Genomic DNA, 18,974 nt, shown 5'->3' with positions numbered 1-18,974 from the left:
TTAAAAAGAAACTTCTACAACATAATATTTTAATCAACTTTAAAATTTTATTGAATTTAGAGAGAACTTCAAATGAGGAAATACTGAAACACAATACAAAAGACTTCTGAGCAATGAATATTGAAAAGGACCAAAGGAATGTTAGTTGGATTATTTCCATTGAAGAATACTAACCAGTTTCTCTCAACTAAATGAAAATGAACAATGATTACTGACGTCTGTCTGTACAATTTTTAAAAAATTCATTTGTAAGATGTGGGCATTTCTAGCTGGCCAGAATTTAAGTTATCCTAGTTATCCTTGAGAAGGTGGTGATGAGCTGCCTTCTTGAATATTTGCAGTCCACTTACTGTGGGTTGACCCACAATGCCGTTAGGAAGGGAATTCCAGCACTTTGACCTAGGTAAGTGATGAATAACTATATATTTCAAAGTCAGGACAGTGAGTGGCTCGGAGGGAAATTTAAAGGTGGTGGCATTCTCATTTAAATGCAGCCCTTGTTCTTCTAGACGGAAGCGGCTGCGTGTTTGGAAGGTGTTGTTTGAGGATCTTTGGTGAATTTCTGCCCTGTACTGTATCTTGTAGTAACACACACTGCTGTTACTGAGTGTCAGTGGTTAAGGGAGTTGATGCTTGTGGATACAGTACCAATCAAGAGGGCTGCTTTGCCCTAGATGGTGTCAAGCGTCTTGAGTGTCGTTGGAGCTGGACCCAACCAGGCAAGTGGGAGTATTCCATCACATTCCTGACTCGTGCTTTTTGGTGGTGGACAGGCTCTAAGGAGTCATAAGGCAATAAGGAGTCACTTACTGCAATATTCCTAGCTTCTCATCTGCTTTTGTAGCCAGTGTTTATGTGGTGAGTTAGTTGAGTTTCTGGTCAATGATAATTCCCCAGTATGTTGATAGTGGGGGATTCAGCGATGGTAACACCATTGAATGCCAAGGGGCGGTGGTTAGATTGTCTCTTATTCCCGATAGTCATAGCTTGGCACTTATGTGGCGCAAATGTGACTTGCCACTTGTCAGCCCAAATCTGGATACTGCTGTCCACACTAATGGGACAGTAATTGGCTGTGTTGGATTGGCCCTGCTTTTTACGTATAGGACATACCTGGGTAATTTACCTCATTGTCGGTGAGATGCCAGTGTTCTGAACTAGAACAGCTAGATGGCTTTACCAAGTTGACATCTAATCTTCAGGTATGCTTGGTGGTGCTCCTGCATGCCCTCTTGTACTCTCCAGTGTTGAATTTGAACATAGACTGCTTCAGTGTCTGAACAGTCACAAATGGGGCTGAACATTGTTGAACATCCTCACTTCGGATGGAGGGAAGGTCATTGGTGAAGTAGCTGAAGATGGTTGGGCCAAGGACAATACTTTGATAAACTCCTGCAATTATGACCTGGAGCTGAGATGACTGACCTCCAACGATCATGACCCTCTTCCTATGTGTCAGATATGACTCCAACTACCATTGATTCCAATTTTACTAGGGCTCCTTGATGCCACTTTTGATGTCAAGGGCTGTTACTCTCACCTCACCTTTGGAAATCAGCTCTTTTGTCCATGTTTGTAATGAGGTCCGGAGATGAGAGGCCCTGGCGGAACCCAAACTGGGTGTCATTGAGCAGGTTAGTGCTGCTCGATAGTAAAGTGATTGAAGATGTTATCAGCGATACTGTGATCAGCAGTAGACTGATGGGGCAGTAATTGGCCTGGTTGGATTTGTCCTGAGTTTTATGTACAGGATGTATCTGGGCAATTATCCCCATTGTCGGGGAGATACCAGTGTTCTGTACTAGAACAGCTTAGCGAGGGGAGTGGCATCTTCTGAAGCAAAGTCTATTGCCGGAATATTGTCAGAGACTGTAGCATTTGTAGTATCCAGTGTCTTCAACCGTTTTTTTGATATCATGTGGAGTGAATCGAATTGGCTGAAGACTGGTATTTGTAATGCTGGGGATCACTGGAGGAAGCAGTGATCGGTCATCCACTTGACATTTCTGGCTGAAGATTGCTACAAATACTTCAGTCTTATTTTTTGCACTGGTGTTCTAGTCTCTTACGTCATTGAGAATGGGGATATGTTTTGTACAGCCTCCTCCTCCAGTGCATTGTTTGACTGTCCACCACCATTCACAACTGGATGTGGCAGGACCGCAGAACTTAAATCTGATCTTTGGTTGTGGGATTGCTTAGCTTTGTCTATCACTTGTTGCTTATACTACTTGGTATGCAAGTAGTTGATGGCTTTACCAGGTTGATACCTCATTTTCAGATATACCTGGTGCTGCTCCTGCATGCCGTCTTGCACTCTCCAGTGAACCAGGATTGATCCCATGGCTTGATGGTACTGGTTGAGTGGAGAATACGACAGGCCATAAGATTACAGATTGGGCTGGTGTATTCTACTGCTGTTGATGAACTACAGCACCTTATGGATGCCCAGTCTTGAGTTGCCAGATCTGTACAAAGTCTGTCCCATTTCACAGTGTTAGTGCCATACAATACAATGGAGGTTATTCTTAATGTGAAGACAAGACTGTCTCCACAAGGACTCTGTGGTGGTCAATCGTACTGATACAATGAGATCTGCTATAATGTGGTAGTTCAGTTCTCGTACAATCCAGTGTTAAGAAAATCAGTTAATAGCAGCATCATATGAACTAATGGGGCCAGAATCACGTTAGAACTCAAACACAGTTGAAAAATTTGCACTTAGGAAATAATGTCTCCCATTCGTCAATTGTGTTATAGCAAATTCTTGTTAACAAAACGCACAAAATAGCACAACGAAGTGTACTGTCATAGACAGATACATCTGTAGCTGGCAGATTGATAAGACTGAGGTCAAAGTATGCTTTTCCCTGTTGTTGGTTCCCTCACTACTTGCCGCAGATGCAGTCTAGCAACTATGTCCTTGAGGACCCAACCAGATCAATCTGTAGTACTGCTTCTGAGCCACTCTTGGTGGTGGACATTGAAAGCACCCACCCAGAGTACATTTTGTGCCCCTGCCATCTTCAATGCTTCGTCCAAGTGTTATCCAATGTGGAGTACCACCGATTCATCAGCTGAGGACAGTACGCGGCAATCAGGAAATTTCCTTGCCCATGTTTAACCTGAAACCATGCGACTTCATGGGATCCAGAGTCAATGTTGAGGACTCCTGGAGCAACTCCCTCCCAACTGTATATCACCATGTTGGGTCTGTTCTACTGGAGAGACAGGGTATATCCAGGGATGGTGATGGTGGTTTCTGGGGCATTGTCTGAAAGGTATGATTCCATGAGTACGACTATGCTACATTGTTGCTCGACTTGTCTATGATAGCTCTTCCAATTTTGACACTAGCCCCCAGATGAGTGAGGAGGACTCTGCAGGGTCGACCGTTTTGGCCGCGGTCTTTTCCGATGCTTAGGTCAATGCCAGGTGTTCTGTCCAATTTTTCATTTCTTTGAGACTTTGCAGCAACTGATACAACTGAATGGCTTGCTAGGCCATTCTAGAGGGCAATTGAGAGTCAACCACATTGTAGGTCTGGCGTCAAATTACTTGCCCACCAGTCAGCAGAGTACCAAAAAGGTAGCAAACTAGTACCACAGATATAGATTTTGAGTCTTCCATTATAGTTAAATACTGCATTTTTATCAATAAGTTCTGTTAGAATTCTAAATACAAGATTGACAGTACACTGGGTCACGGGAAAAGCAAAGTGAAATTATATAAATGTATTTTCAACAGGTAGTGTGCATATTTCATAACTTTTATTTATACACATATTACACAATTTATGTTTAGCACAAATTGTGTACAACATTATAAAATTCTGATCATAACATTGAGAAGTTAAAGACTATGAATCACTTAACACATCCTCAGTAATTTACAAAAGCAAGAATTTCTGCAAGCAGGTTCCCAAAATGGAGATAGAAATTTGTAGTACACATCAGCCCCTGCAGGAGAAAATGCACCAGGAACAAAAGACCACTGGAAAATCTATTATCTATGGCCCAATAGTTACTACTACATCCAGCACAGTTGATCAAGTCAACAGTTACAGAAACTTTCAGGCTAACTTGAACTTCAAAGCAATTCAATTGAGAGAAATCAGTTAATAATTGTAGTCTACCCATTTGAGCACTATTAAGCAACTTCTACTTCAATTCCTCCTCTCACAGGTTCAGAAGTTTTCAGGTTTTTTAAAACCCAAAGTTGCTGTTTTCAAACATCTTTTTGCTTTTTACTTTCGGTGCCATCACTTCACTGTGATGTCCTACACTCAGCCGGAGCACCTAATCTGATTCAACACACATGGCAGCAGTCCACTCAAACGAGTCTTACTAAAAATTATCACTTTAAAGTACATGATGAAGTGCATAAGCAAGACAAATTGGCACCAATTAGCTGAAGCATGTTGAAAACCAATCAGATCTTCTTGGAGAATAATGAAACAGTAAATCAAACAACTTAGAACTTTGCCCCTCTAGACTGATTTGTCTTAACATTCTTTTTAACAATCTCTTGAACACCATGATAAATAAAGTCAAATTCATCCAAAATATTGCCATCAGGATTGTATTCCATTCTTTGCCCCATTCCCATACCAAAACTATCCTTGTCAATCTCCAGTGCTCCTTGATTGTCAAAGTATTCAATGCAAAATTCTCATTTTCATTTACAAACCCTTCACAACCTTGCTTTTGTCTGATTTTCTGACCTCCTACTGCCTTTTCTTTTTGGTTGCAGTCTTTGCTCAGTGGTAGCCCATCCCCTGAGCTAAAAGGAACACATGACCAAGAATAGATCATTCATTGCCAGAGCTTGCTCCATCATTCAGTAAGCTCATGACTGATCTGTGTTGCAATTTCATCTGTCGCCCTTGGTTGGTCATGTGCTCAAACCCCAAACTAGATATTTGATTATGTTATTCAGGCTGACACTTCACTGCATAACAAGCACAAAAAATAGACATCTTTCAGTACAACACCAATGCACCAGGAGTAGAGTAAGTGTCTAGAGAATAAGCTTTAACCTGTGATCTTCTAAATAAGACAAATATTCACTGAGTCACATTTTTGGCCAAGTATAATGAACTGATTCTTTGATCACAAAGGCTTACTGCTCCATAATTCTAAACTCTGCCCTTCTTCCTCATTTTAATATCTTCAACCAAGACTTGGATACTTGTTTCTAAAGTTGCATCCTTTAATGCAGCAGCAATTTTCCCATAACCCCTGAAATGCCATAGGATATTTATGTGCATTACCCACACCATACATAGCAAACTTTGTTTTAACCAGCACTTGATGAACCAACACTCTCGATAAACTGGCAAAAGTATACATCTGAAATACCAGAACTTTGTTATTACAATAGTGAAAAGGTCCAAGTAGTCAGCTGAGAGCGAGTAAGATGGCTCTCTGCTGTTAAGTTTTATTTAAGGCAAAGATGCATTATTACTTAAGTGGTTTATGTTGTAAATAAAGTAAAATAGGTTTATACTCCACATGTTACATTTCTATTATTTTACATTGATTATGTGGACCTCATGATCAACTGGAATATTCGATTAACTGGCACAATCCTGGTCCCATAGATGCCTGTTAATAAAACATTTGCTCAATGTACAAGTGCCTCACCTGATGTAACTGTGACATCACTCAATCATGCCTGGAAAGTTTGCAGCCTATTTATAATTCACTTAGAGTTCATGAGCATCACCTGTAAATCATGCCCGGAGAGCCTGTCTGTCTTAGGGAAAGTCGAGCTGGAGAGTCCGTGGTTGATTCTGGATACATCAGGTCCACAGCTTCAGTCAAAGGTATGTTGTTATTTTCTCACACTGTCACTTGCAAAACCTATAGCAACACAAAATTGGAGACAAAGACATTAGGAACTACATTTTCAGACAAGAGATCTTTACTTGACTGAATGTAGGTGGGTGTTATTAATGTGAATAGTAGGCAATGCATTTATCAAAGCATTTGGCAATTCTGATCTTTTGTGGAATTAAAGACTCATCTTCATAAAGACAACACCTTGTGTGGCACAATCAACATACTGAATGGGATAGATTCAGAATGGATCCAGAAGTTCAAAACTGAGCATTCATGAGGTACTGTAATTCAGCAGTAGCATCAACTGTCCACCACAATCTGAATAAAATCTCAGACAGGTCCTATCCCTCAATCGAATATTACCATCAACATTGGTTCAATGGGAAGTGTAAGAAAGCATGCCAAGAGCAGCATCAGTTATGTCTAAAGGGCAAAGCCAAAACAGAAGACGTTTTCAAGCTAAACAATAGAAGCGGTGTGTTAAACAGTGAGTAAATAATCCCACAACCAAATTAAACATAGGTATGAACGCTAGTGGTCAACAGAACTAATAGAGGCAGGTGGTTTTACGTACATCCATCCTCAATAATGGTGTACCCTAGCATGCAAGTGCAAAATATGAGTTGTTGTATTCACAACCACTTTCAGTTAGACATGCCAAATGGGTGATCCATCTTGGACTTGACCGATAACCACCTGCACCCCCAGCATAACAGCTGCTATTCAGATAATTTAGTTGACTCTTTATGATATTAAAACCAGTTACGCTCAAAAACTATGGGGTTTGACAATATTTTGGCTGTAATGCTCCAAAACTAGCCATGTGATCCAGCTCTACACAGTGGCTCAGTGGTTAGCACGGCTGCCTCACAACACCAGGGTCCCAGGTTCGATTCCAGCCTCAGGTGACCGTCTGTGTGGAGTTTGTACATTCTCCCCGTGTCTGTGTGGGTTTCCTCTAGGTGTTCCGGTTTCCTCCCACAGATCAAAGATGTGCAGGCCAGATGAATTGGCCATTCTAAATTGCCCATAGTGTTAAGTGCATTAGTCAGAGGACATGAGTCTGGGTGGGTTACTCTTCAGAGGGTCAGTGTGGACTGGTTGGGCTGAAGGGCCTGTTTCCACACTGTAGGGTATCTAATCTAATCTAATACTACACTTGGTCAACATAGGACTTGAGAGGAGTAGGCCATTCAGGTCTTTGAGACATTTCACCATTTTTTAACAAAATCCTAAATTGTCCAAGTACATCTGGTCCATTAAAAACAGAATAAATCCAATCCAACCAATTATAACTGCATCTGTCTATTCTCATCAAGGAGCACTTCCTTGAAATTAACTTGCCTATGCTTGGTCAGTTTGGATTCATGCCGGAATATGTGGCTCCAGACCTTATTACAGCTTTGTTGCAAACATGAACAAAGAATCTGAATTCTAGACATGAGGAAAGAACGACTGCCTTTGATATCACAGCTGCAGTTGTCAGAGGGTGACATCAAGGAAACTTAATAAAATTGATGTAAATGGGAAAGCTCTCCACACACTTGTCAAATCGATCTCAAAAGGTGGTTTTGCTCTTTAGCTGACTGATGTCAGTCCAATGCTGCTGGTGTTACTCATTAATGTAGTGTCCTAGGCCCAACTATCATCAGCCGCTTCAAACTGACCTTAGAAGACCAGAAGCAGGAACATTTGCTGATGATTGCATTGCTCAATTCTATTTGCATTTAGTCAAATACTGTGCAGCAAGACCTGAACAATATTCAAGCTTAGGCTGCTGAGAAGTGCCAACGTCTGCACCACAGAAGCGCAAGCAAAGATTGGTTCAACACCTTCAGTGTTGAACCACATGTTGCAGCATCAAACAACAGATTTGTAGAATTGCTCACTGACATCCTTAGAGTCATCACTGGCCAGAAATTTAACAGAGGCAACCACATAAGCACTGAAGCAAGAAGAGCACGTCAGAGGTTGGAAATTTTGTGATGAGAAACTCATCTCAGTGACTTCCAAAGCCTGTTTACCATCTACAAGGCACAAATTAGAGTGTGACTGAATATGCCTCACCTGCCTGAATACTTGCAGCTCCAGCATGCAAGATGTTCAACAACATTGAGAGCAAAACAATCCACTGAATTGGAACAGTGACCCATCTACCTTAAGCAGTCACTCAACACCAGCATACAGTGGCAGCGTGTACTATCTACAAGCTGCACTGCAGCAACTTGCTAAAGTTTCCTATAGCAACTCCTTTCAAATCCACAACAATCACTACCTAAGATCAAGGGCAGCAATGCACATGGATTACCACCACATGGAAGTTTTCAGAGTCACACATACATTGGATATATGTGCCATTCCATTATGGCTGGGCCAAAATCTTCCAAGTCAACATACCTAAACTACATGAACTGCAACAGTTCAAGACAATAACTCACCACCATGTTCTCAAGTCCAATACTGAGTCAATAGCGCTGCCTCACCCACCTAACTCTCATGAACAAATCAAGTACAATTTTGAGTAAGAACATAATCTCCATATGTCTTTACTTAGCTAATACACAAGGTAAATATTTAAGTGTTAAATTAGCATTAAAGATACATGTAGTTGCCTGTGCTATCTACATTTTCAGCAGAATCAGATTCATTTTGATCATAATTGTTGTAGATTGACACAAGATAGAATAGGAAAACAATTAGTTTACTGCTATTGGTATAGTTTATTACTGTCCAAAAGGTGTGTGAAGGAAATGCAAGCTTTTTAGCGGGAGTGGGTAAAAGAAACAGTGGTCCTTTGTCCACCCTAACTTCCTTGGCCCCGTCATCATCACAGGGCTGCTTTCATCATAACCAATCCACTTTTACCTTCTAACATCCCTATTATCATCTTTTCTTCCTGGCTCACCATTATCCATCCCTTTGTTGGCCCAACTGCTGTTTTCTCTCTCTGTCTCCGGACACCATCTCCAACCATCTCATACTCCTTTTCTATCATGCCCTGTCTTCAGTATATGTATCACCTTTTCCTAGTTAGTCAGTTCTGAAGGAGGGTCACTGGTGCTTTCTTTCCACAGATCTTGCCAGACCTGCTGAGTTTCTCCAGCAATTTGTTTTTTGTTCAGATATATTCTGTTGGTTAGTCTGCCAAAGCAATTTCAATGTTTTTATTTCTTATGTTGAATAAATTTTAACTGAATTTAACTGGTCTCATAATATGTAATGTATAATCAGTTCTGCCATACAGTTATTCCAATATTTTACAAAGAAGTTTCAAAGAAAAACATACGATTACGATCTCTCACTAAATGACCAGAAAGAATGGATGCCGTTCAATTGCTTGGAACATAATCAAATGTATAGCAATCATTCAATGCCAATAGTTTCATCCAATCAGAGAAACACGTGCATCCCACTGCATCTTTCAAAATTGGAAATTACATTTCTTTCAATAGGGAATCTGAGCAATAACCTGCATTTATAGTGTCTTTATTAAATATAGCACCACAACTATTACTCCACTCTTTTGCATGTAATATTGTTTGGTTTTAGTTCATCTTGTTGCCTTTTCAAATCTATCCAACTGAAGCAAGTCTATTTGACTTCTAGACTAACCATCAATTTCCAGCTATTTTATAATCAACCAGTTTAGAACTGTTATTACATACCTCTGGAGTGTATGGGACTGGAATTCTGGTCTTCTGGCTCAGACACAGGATCACTCCCACTGCACCACAAGAGTTCTGTAACCATCAATTTCTTCCTTTTTTAAACATAAGGGTGAAACCTTACAGGGCTCTGAGTGATGTTGGCTGAAGATAAGATTTGTGGTAGTAACCGATGAAAGGTCCAGTGAGGCTTATTTCAATGCTGGGAGCATTGCACTGCAACTTCTAGACATTTTCTAATCAAACTGTTCAGATATGGTGGTACACATCGCTGGAGCAGGTGGGACTTGAAAACCATCACTTCAACACAGAGCCCTACAACAATTCCCAAAGAAATGAGGTAAACACTTCCAGCTGGCTATAACTACAACTTTGTACTTGCTCCAAAGTGTTTTCATGTCGCTTAGGACATACAGCATCTCAGAGCATGATCACAAGCACCAACCACATTTAGTTCAAGGAAAGGTAGAGGAAGAGAGAGACTGCAAGGTGTTGGATGCGGAGGGGAGGAGGCTGCAAAGCAGAGGGATGATGTTTCAAATGCCTGAAACTTGTTGATCTGCCAGAACAAGGAGTTGACACCAAATGAGTGTTACAGACTGGCACATTCGAAGGTCCAGGCCTGCATGCTGAGGGACACATTGAAGCTTGGGGCAGTGGAGAAAGACTACTGTCTGAGGTTTTCCTGCAGAAGGTAAATAGAGGTCCATTCAGTTATTAGACCCCCCCCCCCCAGTGCCTCAAATAAATGTAAATATTAGTATTACATGTGTTAGAGAGGTCTTTGGTGTTTTGGATAGAGTCAAAGTCCAAGGTTTTGTTTGCTTACCTTTTTGTGACTATATGTAGCATATATAGACAAAGAATTTTTTCATGAATAAAGTACAATTTTGAAATAAAAAAAGGCCAGAGAGAAGCAAATTGTTGTGTGAGGGCGATGGAAGGGAGAGACAGAGAACCTGCAAAGGCAGGAAGAAGACAAAAGCTGTAAGTGGGATGTGGTTGAAAAGGAAAGACGCATGAGAGAGAACATGTTTAAACCTATCAACAGAGGAATCCGCTATTAACTGGAAGACAGGAAATCCCTGACGTAATGAATTCCTTGCAAAGGATATGGAATCTCTAGCTTGTGGCTGCTTTATTCTTTAAAAATCATTCACAGGATGGGGGGTGTCATTGGCTACACCACCATTTATTATCCATCCCTCATTTCTGGAGGGTATTTAAGAGTCAACCACATTGCTGTTGTCTGAGTCACATGTAGGCTAAACCAGGTAAGGAGGGCAGTTTCCTTCCCGAAAGGACATTAGTGAACCAAATGGGTTTTTCTAACAATAAAAATTGGATACATAGTTATCATGACTCTTAATTCCAGATTTTTATTCAATTTAAAATCCACTATTTACCATGGCAATATTTGAACTCCGCTCCCCAGAATATTACCTGGGTCTCTGGATTAACAGCCCAGTGGTAGAATCAGTAGGCGGTCACCTCCCCTTAATGCACGAGGCTGTCACCTCCATCCACTGCATATGTTCAGGAAAATGTTTTTGAGAAAAATATATTAGGTGCTTGCATTGTATTAAACACAGTCAATGAAGAAACATAATCCAAGGTTGAAATATAAAATACAATAAAACAGGGAGTAACTGCCTGGTTAAAATCTTCCAGCTTTGTGCACATGGAATGGAAACACATCAGTAACGACCTCACCAGTCTGTGGAAGGTGGATTTAGGGTGAAGGCTTTTTTGTATGTAGAAGGAAAATTTATACCTTTACTTCAGTGTGAAATGAACCACTTTCACATTCCAGGTGTTGCTGACACACTATCTGCCAAGCATCTCAATGCCTGGTGTCCTTCTGGGTCACTTAGGCCCATCCTTCCAGACTCCAGTTCCCTTGATGTTCTTCCACCTCTAGGGTTTTTCCTAGCTGGGTTCCACATCTTGCTGCCCTTTCTGCTGTTCGTGGTTTCATTTTGCAGCCCAGGGAGTTGAAGTTGATGGCGGGTGGCAAATTAATTGGCTAGCTTGTGACAGGAAATTAACTCTGTAATCTATTTATTGTTTTCCAAATGTTAACGTGTGCTACACAAAGGCAGGAGGAGAGCTACCAATTGCTTACAATTAATGTTGGTGACCCCTGCTGCCTTTTAAAAAAAAAATCAACCTGTTCATGTGTGTTGTATAATATATTTGGAGCAGACAGGACTTGATCCTGGAACTTCTGACTCAGGGTAGAAAAACTACTACTGAGACATAGAAAGGGAGAGAACTAAATTAAAATGGAGTTGAAGGTGAAAATAATACACTCCAACCTCCACATCGTCCAATTCACTCTAAAGGCTTTGAGGGTGTTGATGGGCACAGTGGGTTCCCTCTCCAAGGGCACTCAGACATGAAAATAGTCACAGAGGAGAGGCAGGTAGTCAGGAACAATGACTCCCTTTGCAGGGTTCTGTCCGTGCAGCGGTTCGCACTAATGAGTCATCACTGTGCACCTAAGAATTTCCAGTGAGTACACAATCAGGTTCAAACACCACATTTTCAAGTGAAGGCAAGCATGTTCGCAAGGTGCAGGCTCACTGCTGCTACGCTCTCCAACTACTGCGGTAACACATAGCCCGGTCACCCAGCATTACTCCCAATTCTGGTAACCCCCACAGTCATGCCACCTCCCTTCCACCAGCCCTAGATGTGGAAGACTGGATGCCTAAGCAGTTTTCTAACAAAAGCCACTACTCTTGATGGCATGGTGATGCAACTCATATTAACCCATTCTCCAGCCATTGATCAGGTCTTGGTAAAGACAGGGTCCTGAGAGAAATCCCCACGGTCTATGAACAGGAGCTACATGTCAGACTAAGGTCACACACTTGGTTGTACGAATTAGTTGTCAGGGCACACCATTGGTCAGGTGGCTCAAAGGTATCACTGCAGGGTATTAAAATGAAGCTCATCACCATTAAGCTCTCCCAAGAACCTCTGCTGTGACCCAGTGCATCATCTTGCCCCAGAAGTGGATCAATATCTTCCTGAGTTTTGTGACAAAGCCTGGGGAAGGGGTCCAAAGAACCAGTCAATATATTAGCATGGAGGCAACCACTGGTTTATGACCACTGTTCGACATGTGCAGTGCACAAGAGTGTGCTCCCAAATTACTTGCATCTTCACCTCTGCCGAAGCTGCTCCACTACAGCCCAAAAGCTACAACACTAATATTAACCAATGTGGAAAACTGCCTAGGTACAGTTATTTTAGTCAATCTGCTCAGACAGACATATTATGACACAGCTCTGGAGTAGGCAGGACTTGTACCAAGAGGTACTCAGAGGTGGACACGCTAGTACTGCTACAAACTTTTTTTAAAAAAAATTCCCTACCACCAAATCACCCATGTTGCTTTGTTCACCACTAAATCACCAGCTTTTCTTAATCAAAAGATCTACCAACATGCAAAGTCTAGTCATGGGCAGGGCAGTCCCTGAGTTTTCTTTCTCTGTATTCAGAAATGCTTTCATGCACAACTGAATATTTTTCTCCCCTACAAATCACCCTTATTACTTTTCACTTGTTATCCTCCACCACCTGTGTCCAATTAAACAATTTTCCTGCATAGCCCATTAAGGGCAGCACAAAGACCCCAGAAGTGATGGAAGGGGAGGAACTAAAGGGGGGTGGAGGGAAATCAAATCAAATTTAATTCCAGGTTTTTATTCAATTTAAAATCCACTATTTACCATAGCAAGATTTGAACCCAGCTCCCCAGAACATTATCTGGGTCTCTGGATTAACTGATCAAATCAAAGTTCAGAGATGGTCTTGCATATGTCTAGAACATATGAGACCTGTAACAAAGTTTCCTGGCTCAGTAGAGACACCATTCCTACACAAGAGCCCAAAGCCCTGCTATGATTTTTTCGGCGTCACCATGGCTGAGGCTAGCGTTCCATGTCAGATATTTTCCATTAATATGTGGAGAGGCATTATTACACATTTCTGAAGTAGGTGGGACTTGAACTAGAACCTCCTAAATTGAGAGAAAGCTGTGAAGCTGTAACACCAAGGGACTTGGGGTATTTGAGCACAAAACACAGAAACCTAACAGACAGGTACACAAGTAATAAGCAGAACTAGTGGAATTTGGGTCCTTACTTGAAGGATGTTGGAGTACAAGAGTAGGGAAGTCTTAACTGCAACTGTGCAATGTGCTGGTCAGACCACGTTGAAAAATGCGAGCAGTTTTACTCTCCTTATTTAAGGAGATATTATTTCATTGAAGGCAGTTCAGATAAAGTTCACTTGGAAGATCTCTGGTTTGAAGAGACTGTCTTAGAAGTATAGATTAAAGATGGGGGCATGGTGGTTCAGTGGTCAGCACTGCTGCCTCACCTTGCCAGGGACCCAGGTTCAATTCCAGTCTCAGGTTACTGTCTGTATGCACATTCTGAGTCTGCACAGGATTCCACTAAGTGCACCAATTTCCTCCCAGTGTCCACAGATGTGCGGGTGAGGAGGATTGCAAATGCCAAATTGCTCATTGTCCAGGCATGAGCAGGTTGGGTGGATTAGCCATGGGAAATGAAGGATGATATGGATGGATGGATGGATGGATGGATGGGGGGGGGGCTCTGTGTGGGATAGTCGACTCGATGGTCTGATTGGCCTGCTTCCACACAATAGGGAATCGTGATTCTATGTGAGAATTCACTGGAATTTCAAAGAATGAGAAGTGATGCCATTGAAATATACAGGGTTCTTAAGGGCCTTGACAGGGAAAATGCTGAAAGGATATTACATCTCATGGGACAGACTAGGATCAGAGGGCGTAGTCTCAGAATAAAGAATGGCAATTTAAGACTGAGATTGGCTGGAATTCCTTCTATGGAACTCCATACCACAGAGAGCTGTGGTGGTGCTGGGCTGGGTATGTGGAGAAGAGGAGTTCTGTGCATATTTAAAGCTGAGGTAGATAGAAGGGAATCAAAGGTTGTGGGGAGAAGGCAGAAAGGTTGGCGTGAGGAATGTCATATCAGCCATGATCCTAATGAGTGGCAGAGCAGACTCAAGGGTCTGAATGGAAAACTCCTGTTCCTATTGCTTATGGTCTCCTGGCTCAGGGGTAGAGACATTACCACATCTCACAAACAGTTTTTTCCCTTACCACCAAATCATTCATGGTATTTTTCACCTATTAAATACTACTGCTAATCACCTGTGTTACAACTGATTAATTTACATGCAAAGCTCATTAAGTGCAATGGAATAACACCAGGTGAGAGCCCAACAGGTTTATTTGGAAGCACTAGCTTTTGGACCATTGGTCCTTTGTCAGGTAGCTAGTGCAGCAAGATCATAAGACACAGAATGTATAGCACAAGATCACAGTGTCATGCAACTGATACATATAATGAACAAACCTAGATTGCTGTTAAGTTTTTCATCTTTTAGAATGGGTTACAGGTTTCGATTCATTAATATGTAAATCCCAGAACTTCTTTCAAGTAACATTCCCAAGATAACAATGTTTTATAAAAAATTGTGACATCTCAGCTCAGAAAATGCATTAATAGTATGAGGCTAGAGTCTGTCTGTATTCCAATCTTGAGTCAGACTGGTTCTGTTTCCAAAGTAGGAATTTATAAAATGTTATATGGATTGACTGCCTGCAGATTGCGTGCTTTTGTGCAAAATAGAATGTATCTGCAAATACAATACTGCAAATGCAATTTCTGTGTGCGCACATCTAGATTTGTCCAATATATCGTATCAGTTGCATGACACTATGATCTTGTGCTATAAATTCTGCCCCACTAGCTAACTATGAAGGAGCAGCATATACCAAATAAACCTGTTGAACTATAACCTGGTGTTGTATGAGTTTTAAACTTTGTCCACCCCAGTCCAACACTGGCACCTCCACATCATGACCAAAAGGTGAGAGAGGGGAAGAGGGGATGAAATCAAAATGGAATGCCCCTGCTATATGTCTCTGCAGTAGACTGAACTTGAACCTGGGCCTCCTGACTCAGAGGAAGAGATACAAGAGCCCTATGCCATGTTTTTTTTAAATTTCTGAATTAACCTGTTCACTGATGTTATGCATCTATGGAGCAGTGGGACTTGAAACTAGACCTCCTGGTTGAGAAGAAGAGTCACTGCCACTACATCACAAGAGCTCTTAAAATCAATCTGTTCACAAATGCTCTGCTGTAAATAAATATCTTAAGATCACCTAAAGTTTTAAGTGACTGGGCTCCCTCTTGCGGCCGAAGCGTATTAGTGTAGGCAGAATTACTTGCATCAATCAATCTCTGCCATTAGGTGGAACTCAGGCAGCAAAGAAAACAGACACTGAAACTGGAAGGTTAAAAACTTCGAAGTTTAAGACTTGAAAGCAGGCAAGTCACTCAGGACATCTGTAGGATACAACATTAGTTAGAACTCAACATTCAAATACATTGGGGTTGAATCTTTCGATATTTGGCTGAGCGTGACTTACATCAAATTTTTAAAATGGATTCTTACCATCAAGGTTTAGCAAGATTCCTTGCCATATTGTACCAAACCTGAATTAACTACTCACTCCAACTCTACGGCATCTCTAATGTCCAATTCTATTCCCAACTTACCACGTGCTGTTTCTACATCAACTCGCCATACACACTGGATATCCGCCAAAAGACGAACATCCCTGGTGCCCATATTATATTTAAAAAGGTCGCTATGCACTCAGACAAGACATTTTGAAGCTATTCTGATCAGTCAGGGACAATATATTCAATTGTGTCTGAGATGGGGAACATGGCACTGCAATTCTTCTATGTGGACCTGACTGTTTTGATCAGGACAGCAGTCCTCTTTCTGGAGGACCAGCAGGGGAGTCTGCAGCACCAGACCCTGCAGTCTGGTTCAAGGCCGTCCCCTGGGTCAGTACCATCTTGATGATGAGGAATAGCCAGCAATGCCATCCAAAAGGTCAAATACCTTCCCTGCTCCACCAGGATTAATACCATACTCTTCACTCAGCTTCCTTGCACTCTGCTACTGGACGCACCTTCCACCAAGACTTATGCTCTACCACACTCACTACTACCTTCTTCCCTTATGTTCTCACTACCCATCCTCCGCCAAACTTCCTAAACCACTAACCTTCCATTGCCCCTGCACTGCCCTCACACTCCCCTGAAATACCACCACTTGCACCCATACTATCACCTCATTCAATCCACCTTTTTCTGTCATTCCATGAGACAATGGCACACAATAGTGTGAAAAGGGTGCAACATTAAACTCTTTAACCGCTACAAGGAAAAATCCTGGTCCTCACAGGAGAAAACTGGGATGTTCCTGCAAATGTGCCAAGACATGAACATCCCACTAAGTACCACTTGTTGTTCTACTGCAACTTTCTAAGTAACCCAATCTTCAGTCTCATTCATTGCACTCTGCATTTTTAGATTAGATTAGATTCCCTACAGTGTGGAAACAGGCCCTTTGGCCCAACAAGTCCACACGAACCCTCCGAAGAGTAACACACCCAGATCCATTTCCCTCTGACTAATGCACCTAACACTATGGGCAATTTAGCATGGCCAATTCACCTGACCTGCAAATCTTTGGACTGTGGGAGGAAACTGGAGCACTCGGGGGAAACCCATGCAGACACACGGAGAATATGCAAACTCCACACAGACAGTTGCCCGAGGTTAGAATCGAACCTGGGACCCTGGCGCTGTAAGGTATCAGTGCTAACCACTGAGCCACCATGATGCCCCCCCAGTACCAAGAAACAGTTCATGCATGCAGATACAATGTACTGACCAGCACTATACAATCACCTGGGGACAATTTACCCAGTTGCAGCAAGCAGGCATAGAACTTCTAATCATTGGCCACAACTCCTCTGTTTCATATAGGAGCACAATTTGATGAAAGAGTCAGATTGGTGATAGCTTCGTAGGTGGCCAAAAATTAAACAGCCCAAGCCACTGTTCCTTGGAGAAGAAATGCCAGAGACCAGGCATCTGCTCATTTCCCAGGCAGAAGAGGATTCCATAGTGTCAACAATCAGAGACTTCATCCACATGCACATTGAGGTGCAAGAATGATAGACAGGTATGTAGGAACCAGTGATCCTAGTTGTCCAGAAACTGCAATAATGCAGCATATCATGAGCATGCAGCTGAGGGTTCAAGTGTGCAAGCACCGAGGGAAAAGATGAGCAGCCTTGAGGTGCAGCCGCATCCAATCTGGGTGCCTGTCTCTGCACGCAATGTGTCCTTGCAGTAGCTTTTGAATGCAGGCTGCTAGTGCACCCTGCAATGCATTTCTGTGCTTCCTAAACATCTTGAATGTGTACTTGGAAGTAGCATGATGGTCACGAGGGATTGGCATATGCCAGATGTCAATGCCTGTGGATGATGGGTGCATGCAGCTGGTGGTCGTGGATTGTGCCTTGAGATGCTGTTTGGACCAAAGCAACATGGAGACCCTTTGGAGCCAGTGGCAAGCTGAAATCACCAGGTACCTGCTCTGGTTTCCATGTTGAGATTTCTGGACATTTACCTTGTTTGCCACATTTAGTAAGATAGGGAAGCTGAACATTAAGGAAGCACACTGGGCCATTAATGAGGTGTTTTAACAAGCAATAATCCCCTTAAGTGACAAATAATCTCTGCCCAAAGAACAACTCAGCTTGCTGTTCGGCAAAAACAAAAGATGGATTCAGATGTTTCTGATGTCAAAATGAGTCTCATAGGATCTCTCATTTGGGTAGTGTTGTAGAACAAAGAGATCTAAGAGGTTCAGGTACATAATTCTTCGAAGTTTGCATCACGTATAGATAGGATAGTTAAGGCAGCATTTAGCATGTTTGCTTTCATTGCTCAGACCGGAGTATAGCAGTTGGGATATTATATTGAGGTTGTACACAATGTTGGTGAGGCGTCTTCTGGAGTAAGTCCAGTTCGGGTTGCCCTGATAGAAGGATATTATTAAGCTGGAGAGGATTCAGAAGAGATTTACCGGGATGTTGCTAAGAATGGAGGGTTTGAGTTTTAGAGAGAAACTGGGACATTTTTTTCACTGGAGCAGAGAAGGTTGAGGAGTAAAATAATGAGGGGTACAGATAAGGTGAATGGTAAGTGTCTTTCACTTAGGGTGGGAATTTCAAGACGAGGGAATATATTTTTGAGGTGAGAGAAAGAAGATTTTAAAAAAGACTTAGAAGCAAATTTTTTTTAAGAAACAAAGCGATTCACGTGTGGAGTGAACTGCTAAAGGGAGTGGCAGATGTGGGTACAACTACAAGGTTTAAAAGACATTCAAATAGGTACGTGAATAAGAAACATCTGGAGAGATATGGACCAAGGTATAGGTGGAAGGAAGGGAAGGGAGAGCTGCATTTTTGATTAAGGAGAGTATCACAGCAGTAATCAGAGATGAAATAATTGAAGGATCATCC

General features: G+C 41.9%; 1 protein-coding gene across 6 annotated transcripts in view; it reads right to left on the bottom strand.

Annotated features, from left to right (window-relative positions):
• Positions 1-18,974, bottom strand: part of kcnab2a (potassium voltage-gated channel subfamily A regulatory beta subunit 2a) — a 277,744-nt gene that overhangs the window by 154,684 nt on the left and 104,086 nt on the right. For 4 of the 6 annotated variants that reach the window (XM_060852371.1, XM_060852373.1, XM_060852374.1 and 1 more), the window contains exon 2: positions 5,728-5,864. In XM_060852371.1, the coding sequence (XP_060708354.1) occupies positions 5,728-5,804 (77 nt within the window). In that variant the 5' untranslated portion in view covers positions 5,805-5,864. Of the gene's footprint in view, positions 1-5,727; positions 5,865-10,951; positions 11,035-18,974 lie in introns of all 6 variants that reach the window. The other 2 variants (XM_060852370.1, XM_060852375.1) reach the window with 1 other exon arrangement.

This window comes from Hemiscyllium ocellatum, chromosome 37 (assembly GCF_020745735.1).
Source record: "Hemiscyllium ocellatum isolate sHemOce1 chromosome 37, sHemOce1.pat.X.cur, whole genome shotgun sequence".
Taxonomy (NCBI): Eukaryota; Metazoa; Chordata; class Chondrichthyes; order Orectolobiformes; family Hemiscylliidae; genus Hemiscyllium; species Hemiscyllium ocellatum.
Note: the sequence above shows the minus strand (reverse complement) of the source record. Positions and strands in the feature narration are given on the sequence as shown.